A 20,139-nucleotide genomic window follows, 5' to 3' on the forward strand; every position below is an offset into this window, starting at 1 on the left:
ATTGAAACCCCAATTACTCCTAAATTTGTCAATTACCCAATTGAAACCCCAATTGAAAGTTAAAACCCCAATAAGACTAATTAGTAATTTAGTATCCAATTGAAACCCAATTAGACTAATTAGTCAATTGAGTAAATTACCCAATTGAAACCTCAATTACTCTTAAATTTTTCAATTACCCAATTGAAACTTGAAAGTTTGAAACCCCAATTACTCAATTAGACTAATTTAGTCACCAAATATTACCCCAATACCCCCAATTGAAACAACCGAGTACTCACTCATCTAGTCAATTTAGATGACTAAATTAGTAAATTGACTAATTTAGTCAATTTAGTCAATTGATCACTCATTCAATTCAGGCTATTCAACATTTCAGCCATTCACTCTCGCCTCTCGACCTTAACACTCACTGTCTCACTCAGTCTCCAAACTTGTGTCGCGCCGCCCTCTCTCGATCTCGAATGTCATCAGCTCTCAGCCTCTCACGGTCTCACCTCTTCTCTAGGTCTCTCACCTCTCACTATCTCACTATCTCACTCTCGGTCTCACTCACTCTTTCAGTAGCCACTCGCAGTCAGCTCTCGATCTCCCTTTCTGGGGTCGCCCTGCAGCCCAAATCAGTGCTCATGCAAGCTGTAACATGGATTTAACCTGCAGAAACTTGCTCTCAGTAAATATGCTGCACTTTTGAATTGTCTGAAGGGTACGTTGATGAGCATCAAGTTGTTGTTCAGTAGGTTGTGATCTCAGTTCCTCTGTCTCCGTGTCTCGATCTCCCCTCTCGGCTCCTCTGTCTAGAGGTCCAATGCACTGTTCTTGTTCAGTAGGTTGTGATCTCAGCTCTTCTGTCTTCGTGTCTCGATCTCCCCTCTCGGCTCCTCTGTCTCGAGGTCCAGTGCACTGTTCTTGTTCAGTAGGTTGTGATTTCAGCCCCTCTGTCTCCGTGTCTCGATCTCTCCTCTCGGCTCCTCTATCTCGAGCCCCAGTCCCAAACAGTGCACTGGACCAAACTGGAACCGTTACAGATCAGTTTGGTCCAGTTCTAGTGCTTCACGTCTAGTTCTTAGCACCGGACCGGACTGGATAACCTTCACCAGTCCAGTGCACGGTTTAAGGGGGGAACTGGACTGTACTGGACCGTGCCCACCCCTAAATTTGACATCATTTTTCGATTGAAATTATGTTCGCATGTGAACATTTTCACACTCCTACAGTCTTACATATTGGAAGTGATGTTCTACAAAGGAGAAGACTTGGTGTCACCCCTAAATCAACTAGTTATTGTTAAGGGTTAAATACAAAAATAATTCACAAACTTTACACTGATTCTCAATTTGGTCAATTAACTAAAAAAACTGTCAATTTCTTTTACAAATTTTTCAAGTTGTATTAAAGCGGTACAAACGTTAATTTCCATATGAAAATTAATAGAATTGGTCACATGAAAATGTGATGAACGGACTGAAATGCCCCTAAAAATGTGGTCACTTGCTATGCACATGACCAATTTCTATTAGATTTTTCAATGAGAAGTTAATATTTGTACTGCTTTGGTACAATTTGAAAAGTTCATAGACCAAATTGACATTTTTTATAATTAGTGGACCAAATTGAGATTCACTATAAATTTCATGGACCATTTTTGTATTTAACCTTATTATTAATTATCTTGTTATATTTTTTCTTTATTATTATTAACAATATGAATTTTGAACTTAAAACCTCATTTGAAAATAAAAAAGATTAGGTGCCATAAATTTCCTTGTTATAGACTAAAATTGTGAATTTAAATAATCTATTAAAGTTAATTTTTTTTATTTATTAACTAATAACGGTTGTCCATATTATTTGAACTAAGGATATCCTCTCACAAAGGTAAGACTAGATGCCACCAATAGGCAAATAGATGGATTATTGCTTGAATGTTACCCTATACATATCTAACGGACGAGATGTAAATACATAAAACGCTACCGGACACCACAAACCATAATATACAATTATACATATATCATGGACGTATTTAAAACTGAGCCGGGTTCGGGTCCGGCCCGTTATATCACACCCGTCCGATCCTCTTCCCTCCCTCTTTCGGTTTCTGAGAAAAGAAAGAAGACAGAAAAATTTTCAAAGCCCGCAGTGCAGAAATTCCAGTTAAAAGCTCTCCATAAAAAGATTCTATCTATCCCGCCCAATCTCACCATTCCATTCCCCTCTCTCACTACCCAAAATTCCGTCTCTTTCTCTCTCTAGAAAACCAATTTTATCTATCTAGGGCTTTACCTGGTCCTCCAATGTTTCTCACATCTTAATTTCTCGAGTCTTCGATCCGAATACCCTAGAACTGTCGACCTGGTCTGGTCCATCATCAGTTCCAATGGAGGACGAAAAGGGCGGCGGCGGCGCTGAATCGTCGAGGGCTTCGTCGTCGTTTCTGAAAGCGGGTGACCGGCAAATGTTCACGGTGGAGCTCCGACCCGGCGAGACCACCATAGTCTCATGGAAGAAGCTCATGAGGGACACCAACAAGGTCAATGGGCCACCTTCCACTTCTGCCCCTGACCCTCCCGCCAACGCTCACCCTAGCCTCGAGTCCCGTATAGCTCCGGTGAGACCCTCTAATTCTTAAAAATGGTGGTTTTGAGTATTATTCGTTGTGTTTATGTGGTTTGGTAAATGGGTTTGTGGGCTTTTCTTTTGTTTGTAATAAAATTGAGATTTTTCTCATTAGCTGCAGTTCATGTAATTTGGTCTTTTGGTGAAACTTGTCAATGACTGTGTGGAATTGGTTTAAGGACTCTACTATAAGGATGACTTACTCTTTCTAGTTATGTACTTAACAGTTGTAGCTGGATGCTTAGTTAAAATTCATAGCTTGTTTTCAAAATATATGACAAATTGAAGTTGGGAATGTAGGTTGCGTTGTTGCATTGCATGAATGTTTTTTACAAAATTAAGATTTTCATTTGCACTGCGTCTTATGTCAATGGAATTAACTCCATTTAATGACTATTTATCAGAGTTTAATGGGACAGGGTTGAGTACGATTTTGTGCCTAACAGATATGCACAATCTGCATTTTGTTCCCTTGACATGCCATTTCTTGGACAAGGAGTTGTCTTCGCACCATGCACTATGATGATCTATTTTTTCTCTTTTAATTGTGCTTCACATTTTAATAGGTACAAACATCTGAAGAGGAAGTACAAGATGAAGCTGCGCCAAATCGTTTTAGTGCTGTTATTGAGAAGATTGAACGCCTTTATATGGTACTTTAATTTTTTTTTATTAATGATATTTCTTATTGGTTCTTACTATCAAGCAGCTCTCTGTAACATAAAAAATGTGCTTTATCCATTACAATAATATTTCACTGAATCAGGGTAAAGATAGTAGTGATGATGAAGATTTAAATGATATTCCTGATGATGATCAGTATGATACAGAAGACTCTTTTATTGATGATGCCGAGTTGGTTGGTATCTTTATCCATTAATCTTATTTTCATGTATATGTTGGACGTTGTGCTATTGCTGACTGCTGATTTAATCTGCGGTTGTTGGACAAACTTTATCTTATGTATTTATTCCTTTCATAATATTCCTTCATTATGTGTTATGCAGGATGAATATTTTGAAGTTGATAATTCAGCAATAAAACACGATGGATTCTTTGTTAATAGGGGAAAACTGGAACGCATGTGGGTTTCCTCAGATCCTTTTCTTGATTATATATATATATATATATTTCTTAGTTGCATAGTCTATTACATAGAAGAGTTTATTCACTTCTTTTATTCTTTTATTTTGGTAATCAATGAAGCCATATTTCCTCAACAATATTTCCTTTCAGATGCCCATCCCATGGCCTATGAAAATCACAAATTTAACAAGCTCTCTGCATTTTGAGATCATAAAAGTGGAATTGTAAGATAAAGCCATAGGTGTTATTTGAGAGAACAGATGGAATGTCAAATATTTTTTTCTTTGATCTACATGTACTATAGGTATGAAAATATGTGAAATTTCATATGCACTTTGTGTTATGTATTCCAGTAGGGATTATAAGGTATCTGTTTCCATCAAACACTCGAATTTGCCGTCTTTTGTCCTGGTTGAACACTGGTATAGCAGTTTCTACTTGTCCCAATTGCTTTGTTGCTTAACAATTTGAACATGAGAAGATATTTTTGGGGTTTGCTACTTATTACATCAATGGAGAAAGTGGGTTTGCCTACGGAATGCATTCAGTTTGAGTTTCATTCATGAACTTTTGACATTATGGTGCTTGTTTTTTTTGATGTTTTTCTTCCTTTTATTGATTTTTTGTCCTTAGTAACGCACCAGCTGCATTACCTAACCAACAACCAAAGAAAAGGCGAAGAAAAGAGGCAAAGAGCCCTGGTGAAAATGATGACAGTCATGTCCCAAATAAACATGCAAAAGTAGGAAAGACAGCAGCAGCAAAGATTACATCGGCACTTGCAAAGAACTCATCTTCTCCCACTCAAACCATTGCCGTAACCACTGAACAACGTGAAGATGTGAAATTTCAGAATCAGTTGAATGCTTCTGGACTTTCATCCATAAAGAAGTCTACTGATTCTAAAACAATAATGGATCCTTCTCTTTTCAAAGTTTCAGATGGAGATGCTTCTGTTCTGCAAGCAGAGGTGAAGGATATTGATAAGCAGAAGACAGGAGTCCTGTTGTCCAAGGACCCAAGTAACAGATTTAAAGATGCGGGGGGATCCTCTGATGCTACATATCAGAAATACCATGACAAAAGTGCTTATGTGCAAACCAAACCCCAATCTGGAAGACCATCAAGTAATGCTGATGAGCTGGAATCACCAGTTCGGGCCAGAGAGAAAAATGGGATTCGTGAACTGCCTGACCTTAATATCACCGAGGGAAAGTACTCCATTCCAACAGCAGTGAGTATTATTGTATATTAATCTCTTTATTATTATGCTTTCTTTTTTGGAAATAAGAAAATGTACTAGAAAGGTGTCATGGGGTGCCAACTGAGTACACAAGGATTAAATTTTAGCTAAAAACATAGAGAAAGTGCAAACTTTTAAAGAGGAGCCAAAGGAAACTGGAGGAGTCTTTGTCATCCACTCAAAAAGCCTCCTTAAGATATGATATTTCATTTCCATTAGAGAGAGTTCCACTTCTACCCCTTCAAAAGCTCTACTATCCTTCTCTAAAGAATACACAAGGAAGTCATTTCCAGGGAATTTATTTATTATTTTTTCATTGACATCATAGAGGGTGGCAATTTTTTGCTATTTCTAAAGGTCTATGCACTTTGACAAGGGTGTGCCTATGTGAAAAAAGTTAATGGATTACAAACTTGTTTATTTATTAGCATTGAGTTGGTGATTGCTTGTTCTGAACCTCCTTTGAAGTGAATAGTGATCGAAGTGATCCTTTTAATTAGGTCAAGTACAAAAAGTTTCATTGCAGTTATTACCTTTTGCAAATTTCTGAAGTTATATAAAAGGTGGACATGGGTATCTTATTGGCATATGCTCTAATATTTCTGTAAGATTTAAATTTGTTTCTAATTGTGTTTCATCTCATTTTGCTAAAAAACAAAAATGTAAAACAGTTTGTTAAAAGCCATCCCAAGTACACAAGATGTGTGCTAGAGAGACTGCCCTTGAATGTGGAAATTAAAGGGAAGGAGGAAATAAAAAGATGAGAAATAGTGGCATTATCTTTTTGCCTCACAATAGATAGCCCCTAATCATGAAGGTATTGCACATGAAAGGTATTTTTTATAACTTAAATTTCCTTAAAAAGGCACCGAAGGGATCCTACTTATGACTTGCATTTATGTCTCAAGAAGTCAAGATAGAATAAAAAATATACTAAGGCACACGAGGGATGGACTTTCTGTTTTTTGGTTTCTTTGGAAGAGGTGCATATGTGTTAGGTAATAAATTGAGCTCCTTAAAGGTATTAGAAAGTTATCCTTGAACTCCTCTTGGTTCCTATGCATCACCATCTGCAAATTTCCCAGCTTGTACTTTTTCTTCATGATGGTAGTTGTGAATCTTTTTATTTTGAACATTAACATTCTGCAGAAAACTTCACATGCGCACAAAAGGGATGGTTCTAGTGTAAGGCCAAAAAGTTCAATGCTTGAAAAGGCTATTAAGGAGTTAGAGAAGATGGTTGCAGAATGTAAGTTCTATTATTCTTCTGACATTTCTATTATATTCTTTTGTTCTAAATGACGTTTTGGGTTTGTTTTAGTTCCCTCTCTATTCTTCGTTGATGATGATTTGATGAAGCTCCTTGCAAATAATCTGTTATTCTGTGTACAATTACAGCTAGGCCACCTGCTGTGGAAAATCAAGAGGCTGATAATTCATCCCAAGCCATTAAAAGGAGATTGCCTAGAGAAATAAAGATGAAGCTTGCTAAAGTTGCTAGACTAGCGGTACTCTGAATAAGCTAATTTGATTGTAACTGTTTAACTCTTGGTGTTGTGTTTTATTTAAATTGTCATATTTACAAATTTCAACACATACACTCATCTCAACTTGAAATCCATCATTAAATTTAAATATAAATGTTCTATTTGTTGCAGCAGGCTACCCATGGGAAAATATCAAAAGAGTTACTTAACCGGCTTATGAGTATTCTCGGTCACTTAATACAGCTCAGAACATTAAAGGTATATTACAGTTTTGTCTTATAAAAAGCTTCGACTCTCCAATACCTGTTCTTTATTTTTCACTTAGTAGGTGCAGGACCGAAACTAAAATTATGTTTACTTATTATTCTGGAACTTAGTGTAAAAAATGCTGCAATTTGACAAATGTATGAAGCTTTCATAATTGGCTATCATTTTGGTGATGATTCTGGAAGCCAGCATCAAGAGCATGGTTCTGGCTCTTTAATCACTTGTGGAAAGCTTCTGGATCATTTCTGACTTATGAGGTTGCTATAAGTTAATTTTTGTTACTACAAAATCAAACAAGAATACTTGGATTATTTTTACAGTCTTAGCTGTTAGTGTATTATGTTTGACTTATGAGTTAAATGCCTAGATACTGTAATTTGTTGCTCTTTACTTTGACATGAATAGTTTTTGATTGACCATTTAATTAAGTAGAATTATTTCTTTTTACATAAGTGATGTTCTTATGTTCACTATGGATGAATAAATCTTCTTTTTTTATTATGAACAAGATTTGACATATCACAGTAATGCTGTTCTTAATGGGTTGCACAGTTCTTTTTATTTTACTTCGCTGGTAGGTGTGTGGGCCTCTTGTTTGAAAAGAAAATTGCTGGTCCATTTACGCTTGTGCAATTTGTTTTGCTGCAGAGGAACTTAAAGGTCATGATTAGTATGGGTCTATCAGCAAAAAAGGAGAAAGATGACAGGTTTCAACAGATAAAGAAGGAAGTTATAGAAATGATTAAGATAAAGGCCCCATCTTTGGAGTCCAAGGTATGTGTAGCAGGGCCTCGCTGAAGTGTGTTGTTTAAAGTGCTATGCCTTTTTTTTTTTGGCTGGGTGAAAGGTGAATGTCTTAAGATTGATGATTGATGAAACTGGAATAATTGTATTTATCATCACTGTTCAAGTTATATTTTTTATCTGGATTATATGAAGTCATGATTTGGCATCCTATTTGGCCTATCATCTATCAGGCATTTTCTCCTGCTAAACCTATAGGTCATCATCTCTTTTGCTCTGGACATCTGTTCTATCCAGTGTTCCCCTTGTCCTCATGGATCATCCCGCTTCCTTTCCGTTAAGCGTTCTGCCATATATTTTATTTGCTCTTTACCACCATCCGTCTACATGGGGAATTTACTTGTGCTAATTCAGAGGTCATTCTGGATCACCCAGCTTGCTTTCCCTTGCTGTTTGTGACTTATATTTGTTGCTTTTGACCAAGTCATCCTACAATACTTTCTCTCATCTCTTTCTTTATTTGTACTTCCTCATCTTTGCCGCAAATGGAACAGTGGATTTTTCCGCAACTCCTGTTATAAGTACTGCCTTCTGAGGAAGATGTTTGTTCCTTTGTGACAAGATGCTGAATCGTTTGTTAATTTTCCCTTTCCCCCCCTTGTGATACTTGTATTACGTCTCAATGTCAAGAGTAATAAGAATATCCTTTTTGTGCGACTCTAATGTAAATTACATAATGTGCTTTTGCAGGCATTGGAACAACAAGCTGGAGCATCGAATGATTTTCAAGAAATCGCCTTGGGAGCAAAAGAAGGCTCTAAAAGGAAATTTAGCATGGATGCTGCACTGGAGGACAAGATTTGCGATCTCTATGACCTTTATGTTGATGTACTGATTCAAGCTTGCAATTTCTGTTCTTGACAGTTTTTTTCTTTATTTTCATAGCACATTTTTTATATTGTTGCCTTCTTCTCTGGTCTTTATTTCTTGGTTCTAGGGGCTGGATGAAGATGCAGGTCCACAAATAAGAAAGCTCTATGCCGAGGTACTATACTTTTCGGGTCGTGTTGTAATTTAGACAGTTAAACAGTTGTTACTCAGTCTTCAGTTGTTTTCATGGGGCTTTCCTGATTTATTAGTCTCATGTGATTCAGCTAGCCGGATTGTGGCCTAATGGTTTCATGGACAACCATGGGATCAAACGTGCAATTTGTCGGTCAAAAGAGAGACGGAGGGAGCGATACAGCCGAAATAAAGTATGTAAAGTTGTGAACTCCCTCAACCTAAACCCCAAGTGATTTTCATGCTTGGATGAAGTTGCTCTAATTCTATGCTTGGATGAAGTTGATCATATAATCATATTATGGTCTACATCTTAGATGAACCAACGTTGGATCAACATAATCAGTGTGCTGGATTATATTCTCTATTTTGAAAATACGATAAATATGGGTTTACCCTTTTATCAGATTTTGTTAGTGCTTTGTGTTTTATCGATGGGTAGATTTATGTAAAATTTGTGCGGACCTTTTCCATTTCTATTTTTCTTATACCTAATCTTTTATCACACTGCCTGAATATCTTCCAATTCCATGTATCATTGGGTTTAACTTTGAAGGTAGTTATCCATGTTGATTCATATGTGGACCATTTCTTTGTCAAATTTTTTTCATCAGGATCAGGAGAAAATGAGGAGGAAAAAGATGTTGGCAACAAGAATAGAGGAGACTGTTCAAGTTGAGACGAATTCAATTGCCCAGCAACAATATATGAAAGAGAAATTGGCAACAGAACCTGGCAGTCATGGTTCAGCAAACAGGCCAGTTTCTGGCACAACAGCAGCTGTGCGGATCCCCAGCCCAATCAATGGCCCTAGCCTTGACAGGCTTAAGCAAGAGAAGTTAAAGGGAAGTTCAAGCAGCTCCCCTGATGACACAAGGATGGGAGATGGTGCAGTGACTAAGAAGAAGGTGAAGAGGAAACCAGAACAGGAGTTGGATGAAACTCGCATCCGGCCAGAGAAATTACCTTCCCAACAGGGGGACGAAAGACACAAGTCCTTCAAGCAGGCGGCCAGCCTACCCCATAAATCAAACCACCAGTCCACAGTCCTTCCAAGTGTGGAGCAGTCTAGCTGACATAATTTAAGCCCAAGTAGAAAGTTTACAACATAAGAATGTTTGTGTAACAAAGTCTTCATTTTTTTTCTTCTTTTGGTTCTTTCTTCTTCTTTGTTGGGCTTCATTCATTCTGACCTACTGATTGTTGCCATTTTTGTAATTATCAAAAGTTCCTACCTGGTGCCTTATGAGTTATGGATTAGAGATTTATGTTTAAATAGAGATAGCAAAAAGCTGTAATTTTCTTGTGCAATGTAGTTTTCTTTTCTTCTTTTCCTCTTTGCTCACATTGTCTAGATTTTTGGATGGTAATCAGGTTGTGTTGAGTTTGGTCTGTGTCATTTCAAATTGATGTCGAATATTGGTTCATATTAATCTGATTTGTTTAATTAACTGTGTTGGAAGATTTGCCATCGATTCGACCTCTTTGTTAATTGCCCTGTTTGGGTTAACTATCATATGATATGGACTAGAAACTCTTATTCCATTATTTCTAAACCAAACCTGTAGTTTATACTATTCAGAAAATAGAAACACTTTATGGATCTAAGCCCTTACAAAATCTACAAGAGTTCTTATACGGTTATACCTCTTAAATCTTTTACACTCCAAAGGGATATAGGGTCTCATCATGAGTTAATCATTATATATAACAGGATAAGATTAAGGTAAGGATTTTGGCAAATTTTTATTTAGGGTTAAATACAAAAATGGTCTATGAATTTTACAGTGAATCTCAATTTGGTCCACTAACTATAAAAAGTGTTAATTTGGTCAACTTTTCAAGTTGTATCAAAGCAGTACAAGCGTTAACTTCTATCGAAAAATTTAACGGAAACTGGTCATGTGCACAACAAGTGACCACATTTTCAGGAGCATTTCAGTCCATTCATCACATTTCATGTGACTAATTCTGTTAATTTTGAGATGGAAGTTAACGTTTGTACTGCTTTGGTACAACTTGAAAAATTTGTGAATCAAATTGACACTTTTTATAGTTAGTGAACCAAATTAAGAATTAGTGTAAAGTCTGTGAACCATTTTTATATTTAACTCTTTTATTTATTAATCAACTATGTCCATGAGATTCGAACTCATGATATATTAGGAAGACTAAATACCATATCAACTAGATCAAATGGTCTTAGTGCGATTTTGACACTTAAGTAGAGTTGCAGATGGACCGGCAAAAGCCTCAGCCTTCAAGAATCAAGATACTCCCCCTTGTGTTGGGCCTATCTAGCCTATTCTTGTTTTGGGCCTTAAGCCTCAGCCTATGCTGTTAAAAAAACAAGAAAAGGGCAGCAGCTATTACAACCACTCATTGTTGTTGAGTTGACCATTCTTATCTTAATTTAGCAAAAGACATTTTTACCCCATTATACAATGACTATATCGGAAATCTTGTTTTCTTAAAGCATGTTTTCTCATTACGCCCCCATATCCTCTTTACCACCACTAGCTACTCCACCCACACCCACACCCACACCATCATCTTCATCTTCACACTCCACTCTCTTCCACTAATCACCATCTTCAACCTCTACATTTTGCAACCAAAACCCTAGACATAGACTATTCATTTCATCACTCCTATTATACCAAAATCAACTATTTTTGGCGAATGGACACTCATAATGACCAATTGGAGTCGTCAAATGAAGTCATTTTGATCATTTTTTCATTTTTTTAAGGAATTTTTTCCATTTTGAAATCTTCTGTTTGCAGTTTTATTCAGAACACCAGAATCGACATATGTAAACTATATCAGTAGATACCCATCAAAAAATATTCAATAATTCGGTAGGAATCTATTGAACACTCGAAGTCGATTTTATTTATTTATTCATTCGGTGGTTACTTGCCGAATATTTTAAATAGATTCGGAAATATTTTGTCAAAAATGTTTCAGAATTTTAGTAGTTTTCTGTCGAATATTGGATGGTTTAATGAGTTTAGAAAGTAAAGTTAGAAATTAAGGATATTTGGGTCATTATGGGGAGGTGAACTCAGCAAAAATTTGAAAACTTAAAATAAAGGGTGGTCAACTTAGCAACAATGGGTGGTCCGAATTGCTGCAAAAAAAAAAAAAAAAAAAAAAAAAAAAAAAAAAAACCGGCGAGTGAACCAATTTGCATCAAAAGCACGAGTAGTCATCCAACGGCAACTGCTGCACATTAAATCCTTCCCGCCTTTTTGCTTTCACTTCCCGTTTTTTTCTCTTTCCCCAATTCAAAGCCTCAAAAAGCTCTTAAACCTCAAAACCTAATTCTCCAATCCACTCAACTCTCACTCTTCAATTCATCACTCTCAGGAACTCCATTTTCAACATCTCAGTCGCGACTTCGTCGTCGTCGTCGTCGTCTAAGATGCTGAAGGCGAAGCCGTTCAAGGGAGCCAACGTCTTCATGTCGCGGAACCTGGTCCCGCCCGAGATATTCGACGCGCTTCACGACGCGCTCAAGCTCAACGGCGCCAATGTCGTCCTCTGCTGCGACCCTTCCCGGACCGGCCCCGACGACTACCACGTCATCGCTTCCTCTGATCACGTCTCAACTCCCTCCCGCCCTCTGAATTTTTTTATTTTTTATTTTCTTATATTTCGGTTCAAATTCATTTCTAGTTTCTGATATTTCTTTCGAATTTCGCAGGAAAAGTTTGAGGATCTTAGAGCCAAGGGTTGTAATTTGCTCGGTATGCTTGTCCCGCTTCATCTAAAATCCTGTCTTTGCTTTTCTTTTGTTTTAAATAGGAATTAGGGTTTACAATTGTTTTTTTCTTTGTAGAAAAGTACCTGAAACTGGTCTAAGATCTTTGCAATGAAATGACCAATTGGGTTTTGGTTTGTTATAGGAATAGAAGACATAATGGTTATTACTAATTAAAGAATGGTTATATATAGAAATTCTATTTTCTAATGAACCAAAGAGTCCGTTCAGTTCATGCTTGCTTGAAATACAGTTATGTAGTTAAGTGGCATAGAGATGGCTGATGATGGCCTGCCCAAAGTGAACCATTAAGTCAAAGCTCAATTAGGTACCAATTAAATTATGTACCATGTGAACTTACTCATTTAAGAAGTTTTGATGTTGATGGTATCAACGGTTGACCGCTTGGCTTAAATCTTCAATTTCTTCCTTGAGAAGTGGTGCTGACTTAGACATGTGTTTCTGATGTTGGGCAGGTCCTCAATGCGTGTTTTCTTGTGCGCAAGAGCATATGCCTCTGCCTAAACAAGGGTTTACCTGTTGCCTTGCAATGCACGGTTTTAAAGTACTTGCATCTGGCTTTGAGGCAGATGAAAAGGTATTGTGCATGTATTTTTGAGTATTTAGACCATTGCTAAACAAATTGGTGCTAGTAGTCTGGCTTTGTTTAATCTAACGGTTACCTGAATAAATAGTACATTGGGAGGAAAAATCTGTTATGCATCTTTAAAGATCACTCATTTGAAATTTTTCTTGACTGAGCTACATCAACAATTGTAGTTGCTGAGTCCAACCGCAGATCATTCTATATTTCTAGTTCCATTTGATAAAGTTAGTTATTTATGTTAGTTCCTTTTTTCAATTGTCTTCTACTGTTAGTGTGTTAAAATATCCATTCTCATTTGTATTTTGTTTGTCTTCATTCATATTTATTTAGTTTTAAATTTTGCAATCAGCATGAACTCTTTTTTCTTAAGAATACTCTGGTTACTTGTAGTGAATGACCTCTCTCTCTCTCTCTCTCTCTCTCTCTCTCTCTCTCTCTCTCTCTCTCTCTCTCTCTCTCTCTCCCCCTCCCTCCCTCCCTCCCTCCCTATTGATATTCTAATGCTTATCATTGCGTTGCAGGTTAAGATAAAGAAGTTAGTAACAGCAATGGGGGGAGTTTTGCATAATAAAACATCTTTGGATATTAACTTTATCATTGTGAAGAATGTCTTGGCTGCAAAATACCAGGCTAGTTACTTTAATTGCTTAATTTTTTTTTTTAAATTAATTACTTTTTGATTTCTTTCTACACCAATCATGTTGAAATTTGAATTTTAGGTACATTTCAGCCAATAACAAAACATTAAACTGACTTACCAAGTTGTACTACAATCTCATGATTTGAGTATGGTTGTACTTGAGTCATTTTTAACTTGGAATTAAATGATGGGGAATTATCTTGCAATCACTTTAGAGGTAGTCTTTGAGTTGTATATCATTGCTAGAATTTGTATGTTTGGGTTCTGATGGATCACTTAGAGTCTATTTGAGAAGGTATATTTTGAAAAGGGTCATTATGGCAGATTTCTTATCTAAATGATATACCATTACTGAATTTTTGTCCCTCTTTGTGCAGTGGGCTTTAAATACATTGAAGAAGCCGATTGTCACCATTAATTGGTTATATCAGTGCTGGAATGAGCATCTTATTGTTAGTCACGAATCCTTTAGGGTTCTTCCTTTTTCTGGTTTGACTATCAGTGTAACCAGAATTGCAGCAGGTTTTGAAGTTATCTATCTATTATTGCTGTGTAAGAAATATATTATTACTATTATTATTTTTAAATTTATGTTGCCGACGTGCTTGTCTCTTTCAGATGAGCGAAAGGAGATTGAAAAGCTTATCATAGAAAATGGTGGAAAATATTCTGCTGAGCTTACAAGGAATTGCACACATTTAATTTCTGATATATCCTTTTATGGTTATTAAGATCAAGGCAATGAATTTGAATCATATGCGTAATTTTCTATGTCAGACCGCATAATACAAGCACAGACCTCAACTTTATAAAGTGAAGCGTTTACATTCACTTTTGGTTCTTTTTCTGATGTTTCTGTTTGGGTCAGTTTTATATGCATGCCCTTGTTATTGGAATTCCATTCATGAACATCTTTCATTCTAGGCTTGCATCAGCATTATTGACTTTCAAAATTAACGTATTAATCAAGTCTATATGCATTGGTGTCCTTGACTAACGTAAGCGCCCGAAGGTGACAAATACAAGGTTGCACGAAGATGGGGCCACATTAATATTGTAACTCGGAAATGGTTTGATCAATCTATTGCTAGAAGAGGTAATGCTTACTATAGCTTATATTAATCTCTGAATGTTATGGAATTTTTCTCTATATTTTCTTTCATCTCTTCTTAAGGGTTTTTATGCAACATGTTTACCTTGCAATCATCTCTCTCACTCTCTTTCTTTATTTTGGATGAATAGCTTGTCTTAATGAGGAGTCCTATCCTGTTCAAGGTGGTTCTATATCTTCAAATAAAAGTGTAAGGGGTTGCTTTACTTCGCAGCATAGCCAAGGAAATGGTATTGGGAACTTGCAATCTGTGCCACCATCGGTGGTTTCAGATTCGAATTTGTCAACAGTTCCTTGTTCTGGGATTACGGAATCTGATTTAGAAACTACTGCCTCACAAAACATGCCTACTACGTTTTCTTATGCTCCTTGTTTGGTTAAAGAGGGGGATAGTAAGGCGCCTCCCTTGGAGTCCAAAAGTGAAGCAACCCTTGATGGTTGTGTTGCCGATGATTCTCAGTCTGAAGACAATGACCTGTACTTGTCAGAATGTAGAATATCACTTGTTGGCTTTGAAGCTTCTGAAATGCGTAGACTGGTTAATATGGTTCGCAGAGGTGGGGGATCCCGATATATGTCATTCAATGATAAATTGACACACATAGTAGTTGGAACTCCTTCAGAAATGTAAGTCTTTTTTGTTTTTTGGTGGTAAAGACATAATTATTTCTTTGTGGTTTTGATCTCTTAAAGGATTATAATTTCCCAGTGAAAAGAAGGAGGTAAGAGGCTTTGCAGCTTTAGGTGTCATTCACGTGGTTAAAACCACCTGGCTTGAAGATTGTGATCGTGAGAAGAAAGAGATCCCTGTTCTCCAGAGGCACAGTGCCTATGATCTACTTCTTCCGAAAGGTTTGCCAATTATCATGTTAAAAATGCATTTTATTTAAATTATCTGTCTTGTATTTGTTCAAGCTGAGAATATATTACAATTGTGTCATTGGATTAGAATGGGAGCTTTAGCTGTCATCATATGCATTTAGATATATGTATGTTGTTTTTGTTTTTCTCATTCCCAAGCAGACATCCTTATTGACTTCGATTCTCCATTCTCCACCAGGAGCACTGACAGGTACGACTGGTGCGATTCAAGGTAAAATATCTACTGTTCACCTAAGCATGCCTTCTGATCATTTGCGTGGGAATACAAGTGCTGCAACTGGAATTGGATCATCGGAGAAAAACAGAGAAGAGAAACAAGAGATCAACATGAAAGGTGATAACTCCGTGGAAGCAGCAATTAGACCATCCAAGTGGAGTAAATTACCCATAATAAATGATAAAAGTAAGGTTCAGTTAAATGATAAAACTAAGGGTCGACAGAAGATGCAACCTGATTCAAGTGTTCAAAATGGCAAACCATCATCTGTATTCAAGGGGAGAATATTTTGCTTTTCAAATTCCTTTCCTGAAGATAGGGTAACTTCTTTAATTGCATACTTTACTAGCACAATCCTCATAATTGCCAAATATGCTTTTTTTTTTTTGTTTGTGTAAACTTTTTGATTTCTACTGCCAGAGAGGTGAAATCATTCAATGGGTAAATCAAGGGGGAGGGGAGGTAATTGATGCTCATTTAAAACAGAAAGTTCACTTCACTATTGAGTGTCATGGTGTGATACCCAGATCTGTGGACGGTACTCAAACTACATATGTATCAAGTCACTGGATTCGGTTGTGTCTGGAGGTATATTGAGAAATTCATAAATCTATTTCATGTTCAATGTCTACTACTTGGTTTGCTATTTGTTGTTGCATGACCATATCATATCTTGAGAAATGTTTGAACAACTATTCTTCTACATAGACGGACATGACTGGAAATTGAGTACATATATGCATACATCATCGACTTGATATTGTGTTTACCACTTGATTAGTTTGGGAGGAGAGAAAAAATAGGAACTGTTTCTATTACTTTTTTTTTCTCTCTTTGAGATGAGAATATTGAATTTTGGGTGATAGGAGGAAAAATCTATTTTGCTTCGAGGCTGCAAAAATCTTCACCTGACAAGTGAGGTGATTTTGAGGGGGAGGGAACTTGAATTGGTATTTTGGTATGGCATTTCAACTTGAATTACAAGTATTCACTAAAGGGTTGGTTTTGGACCCATCTTCAGTCTTCCTTTCCTTAGTCTCCACTTCCTGTACAAAATAAACAGAAGGAACAAGGAATGGAGATTGAGGTACAGATGCGTTTAATTTTTTTTTTTTTTCTATAACTTCCTCATCACTAATATTTTTTTACTCGACCCCCTTGATTATCTTATTAAACACTTAAGAACTGTTTGCTGCAGCTGATTTTGTTGTTGCTATATTTTACTTATATATTTTTTAATGGATCGGTAAGATTTGTAATTAAGACCTATATTGATATCCTCCACACTTTACCATATGAACCAAGGTCTAGAGGCCTAAAGTTGAATTACTTTTACCATTCTAACATTTCTGTTACTCTATTGCATCATATTGCCATTTTACATCCGTGTGTCATCAGTCATCACCTTGATTAACTTTTTGATTAAGTGCAATATTTGTAGTCTGCTCATAGAAAATGCTGATGGAATTAAAACAATAATTTTGAAGGATGGATGCTTGCTGGATGTTAGTAGTCACGCTCTCTACGCTCCACTTCCCTGCCGGATTCCATTGCCTGGATTTGAAAGCTTTCGGTTTTGTGTGTCACAATATGAAAAGAAAGATATACTGTTACTAAGAAATTTGTGTTTTGTACTTGGAGCTAAATTTGTGGAAAAACTGACTAAGAAGGTTACCCATTTGCTATGCAAATTCACCAATGGACCAAAGTATGATGCTGCTCGTAAATGGGGAATACACCCAATTACAGCTGAGTGGATATATGAGTGTGTGAAGCAGGTATGCTTGTAATATTCTCGTGTGTGTGTGCACGCATGTGTTCATGCACGTGCCTACTTGCATGTGGGAATTTATAGACCATTTCTTGAAACTGTTAAAGATATCAAATCATTTTTGCAAAAACTCTTCAATGCTTGGCAGAATAAAGTTGTTGCTCTTGACCAATTTTATCCAAAAGAAGTTACTGCTGAAGATCGAGAGGCAGGGCTGTGCACTATGAGTCAGTATCCTACACAAGCTGTTCGAATGATATCTGGAGACAATCCATCTCAGTGTCCAAGTCAATCATATGGCCTGAGTAACTTATCAACTGAAGTCATTGGCAGTAGAAATGACAGCCTCAGGGAAGAGGCTAAACAATCAAGTTTTTGCAATAAGAAGGCAAGGGTTTTAGAAGATGATGGTCTACTTTCTTCTGGGGTACATTCAAGTATTCCTGTCTGTACCACTGGAGACAACAAAGCAAAAAATTCTGGTGAAGTTTCTCAAGTTGTTCCTGATGTAGCTTCTGCTATTGAGGACTTGTTGGAGCAGACAAGTAAGGTAAAAATGTTTCTGATCTTTAATTTTTATGTTGCCTTTCAAGTTTATTGGTCTTGTCATTTATGCCTGTTTTTTATTTTTTTTGGCAGATTCATGATCAGAAGTCACTAGGGACGAGTATGTGTGATAATAGTGTATCCTTTTACTCTTAGGCACTTGGTTTCATTTTAAATTATCCAATTTTGCATTAGTTACAATTCTTGATAGTTGAACAGCTTTTTTCATCGGATTGTTTGATTCTTGGTCAAGACCACTCAGATTCTCATTCTGTCATTGGATTATCGAGACACTGGTTAAACAGGTGCAATTTATATCTATTTACTTTTATTACTTATCTCATCTTTGCCTACACACCAAAATCTTCAAATGAATTGTTGGCTGTGCCTGATCATTGGATAACAGGAACCAATGAAAAGTTTTATTTGCATTCCTGCTTTGTGGGATCCCAGAGTATCTAAATATGTGTTGTTTTTTCCTTTTTGGTAGTGTGACATCAAATTTATCTTGGCTCCCCTACTCTCTGTCTCTCTCTGTTGTCTCTCTGTCTTTCTCTCTCTCTCTCTCTCTCTCTCTCTCTCTCTCTCTCTCTTCCTCTTCCTCTCTCCCTCCATCCCTTCCTCTCCCTCTCAACAACTGACAAAAATGGACAATTCTCCAAAATATATGGCTACCCGATGCCTACCAGGTTGCATACAAAATGGATTACGGATTACGAACTTAGGTTTCCCATCAAAAGAAAATGAATATGAACCATACTGCCATGCATATGGATTTTGTTCCTGCTTCTGTTGACTCAGATATTGAACTTATTTTCACTTAGGGCTGGGAAGAAAGATGACATCGAAAATCCTTCTGGAGAGAAAAAGGCTGGCTTATATGATGGTTTTAGTGAAACACAGACTGAGTCTCAGGTTTCAGCTCTTTCTGCATTTGTTGGTTTTGTTCTGTCTAGATATTGAGTGCTTATCTGTTGCATATTGTCACTAATTTCTATTGTGTGACTAGTTTATTACCATTGGTATAGAGAGATTTTGGTCAACTTTACCAAAACTGATACACTTCTGACACATCCAGATTTAGAAATTATCTTCCGTGTGTGCCCATTTATTTCCATTTCTTTCCATGATAGTGCTCAAATAACAAATGCAGGTTGTTGGTTATGAGGAGGATTTGTCGGGAAGGCAGATGCTTATAGACAGAGTACGAACCCGGAGCAGCATGGGTTGACGTACTGGTGCAGTCTCCCTCTAGAAGAAGGTTTCTTTTCTTCTATTGATATTGGTAGGCCACTTGCAAATTTGACGGCTTTTTGGTAAACCTAGTTTGTTGAGAAATTTTTTTTGATGGTGGTAGGAGACCAATTGTCTGTTTGAACTTTGAACGTTTTTTAGGTAAACCTTGTTTGCTTTCAGCGAATGCTAGAATGTAGCAATTCTTGGCGGCACTGGTACTAGTTTAGAAGATGAGTTTGCTTTCAGTGAATGCGAGAGTAGCAATTCTTGGCAGCATTGGTACTGGTTTCGAAGACGAGTATGCTTTCAGCGAATGCGAGAGAGTAGCAATTGGTACTAGTTTTGAAGATGAGGCTTTGGTAGCAACTGTATCTATTGTGGCTAGATGTCTTTTCATGCAAGTTGTATTCTACAGATTGTTAAGCAGCAGCTTATAGAGATGGTGAAAATTTTACTTCATTCACAAATATCTATTCAATTTATTGTATTCTATACCGTGTGTATATCAGTATATGTAAGTTCCATCCTGTCAACTCATTTTTGTGAGTTATGACCTGATTGGGAAAAGTTTTCAATGGGCTCACTGACTTGGATTATCAAACCCACTCATTGCTCATGGATTTGCCATCACTTCTTGTCTCCATGCATCCACACATTGCCTTGTGCGTTTCAATGTTAACGTTAACATTTTCCTTGTGAAAAGTGATTTTTTTTTTTTTTTTGTTGAATACAATTTAAAAACTAGAAAATTCAAGCATTCATTAAATCATTGTGATAAAAAGAACTAGTACTTAGTATCTTTTATTTGATTTTTTCCATGAATTTTGTAATTTAGTTACCAGCTATGTAAATATG

At 36.7% G+C, this 20,139-nt stretch overlaps 2 protein-coding genes across 3 annotated transcripts; both read left to right on the forward strand.

The window, feature by feature from the left end:
* The first annotated feature begins 2,073 nt into the window (after positions 1-2,073).
* On the forward strand, positions 2,074-9,959 carry LOC147279244 (ubinuclein-1-like). Of its 2 annotated transcripts, none has more exons than XM_086251511.1 (13): positions 2,074-2,611; positions 3,186-3,272; positions 3,386-3,478; positions 3,627-3,703; positions 4,339-4,939; positions 6,098-6,197; positions 6,347-6,456; positions 6,610-6,693; positions 7,351-7,476; positions 8,197-8,334; positions 8,444-8,491; positions 8,601-8,702; positions 9,123-9,959. In XM_086251511.1, the coding sequence occupies exons 1-13, from the start codon at positions 2,381-2,383 to the stop codon at positions 9,582-9,584; spliced, it is 2,259 nt and encodes a 752-aa protein (XP_086107637.1). In that variant the 5' UTR covers positions 2,074-2,380; the 3' UTR covers positions 9,585-9,959. The 2 variants fall into 2 exon arrangements, with proteins under 2 accessions (XP_086107637.1, XP_086107636.1); XM_086251510.1 differs by having other exon boundaries at positions 2,076-2,611; positions 6,607-6,693.
* Positions 9,960-11,798: 1,839 nt separating this feature from the next.
* On the forward strand, positions 11,799-19,904 carry MEI1 (transcription coactivator). Its single transcript, XM_086250815.1, has 18 exons — positions 11,799-12,115; positions 12,218-12,260; positions 12,751-12,872; positions 13,403-13,510; positions 13,899-14,043; positions 14,140-14,231; positions 14,524-14,617; positions 14,764-15,259; positions 15,342-15,484; positions 15,693-16,051; positions 16,152-16,319; positions 17,219-17,509; positions 17,651-18,052; positions 18,142-18,186; positions 18,268-18,353; positions 18,873-18,963; positions 19,202-19,333; positions 19,444-19,904. The coding sequence occupies exons 1-17, from the start codon at positions 11,936-11,938 to the stop codon at positions 19,277-19,279; spliced, it is 2,943 nt and encodes a 980-aa protein (XP_086106941.1). The 5' UTR covers positions 11,799-11,935; the 3' UTR covers positions 19,280-19,333; positions 19,444-19,904.
* Positions 19,905-20,139: the final 235 nt, after the last annotated feature.

Source organism: Dryas octopetala, chromosome 7 (genome assembly GCF_963921425.1).
Source record: "Dryas octopetala chromosome 7, drDryOcto1.1, whole genome shotgun sequence".
Lineage (NCBI taxonomy): Eukaryota > Viridiplantae > Streptophyta > Magnoliopsida > Rosales > Rosaceae > Dryas > Dryas octopetala.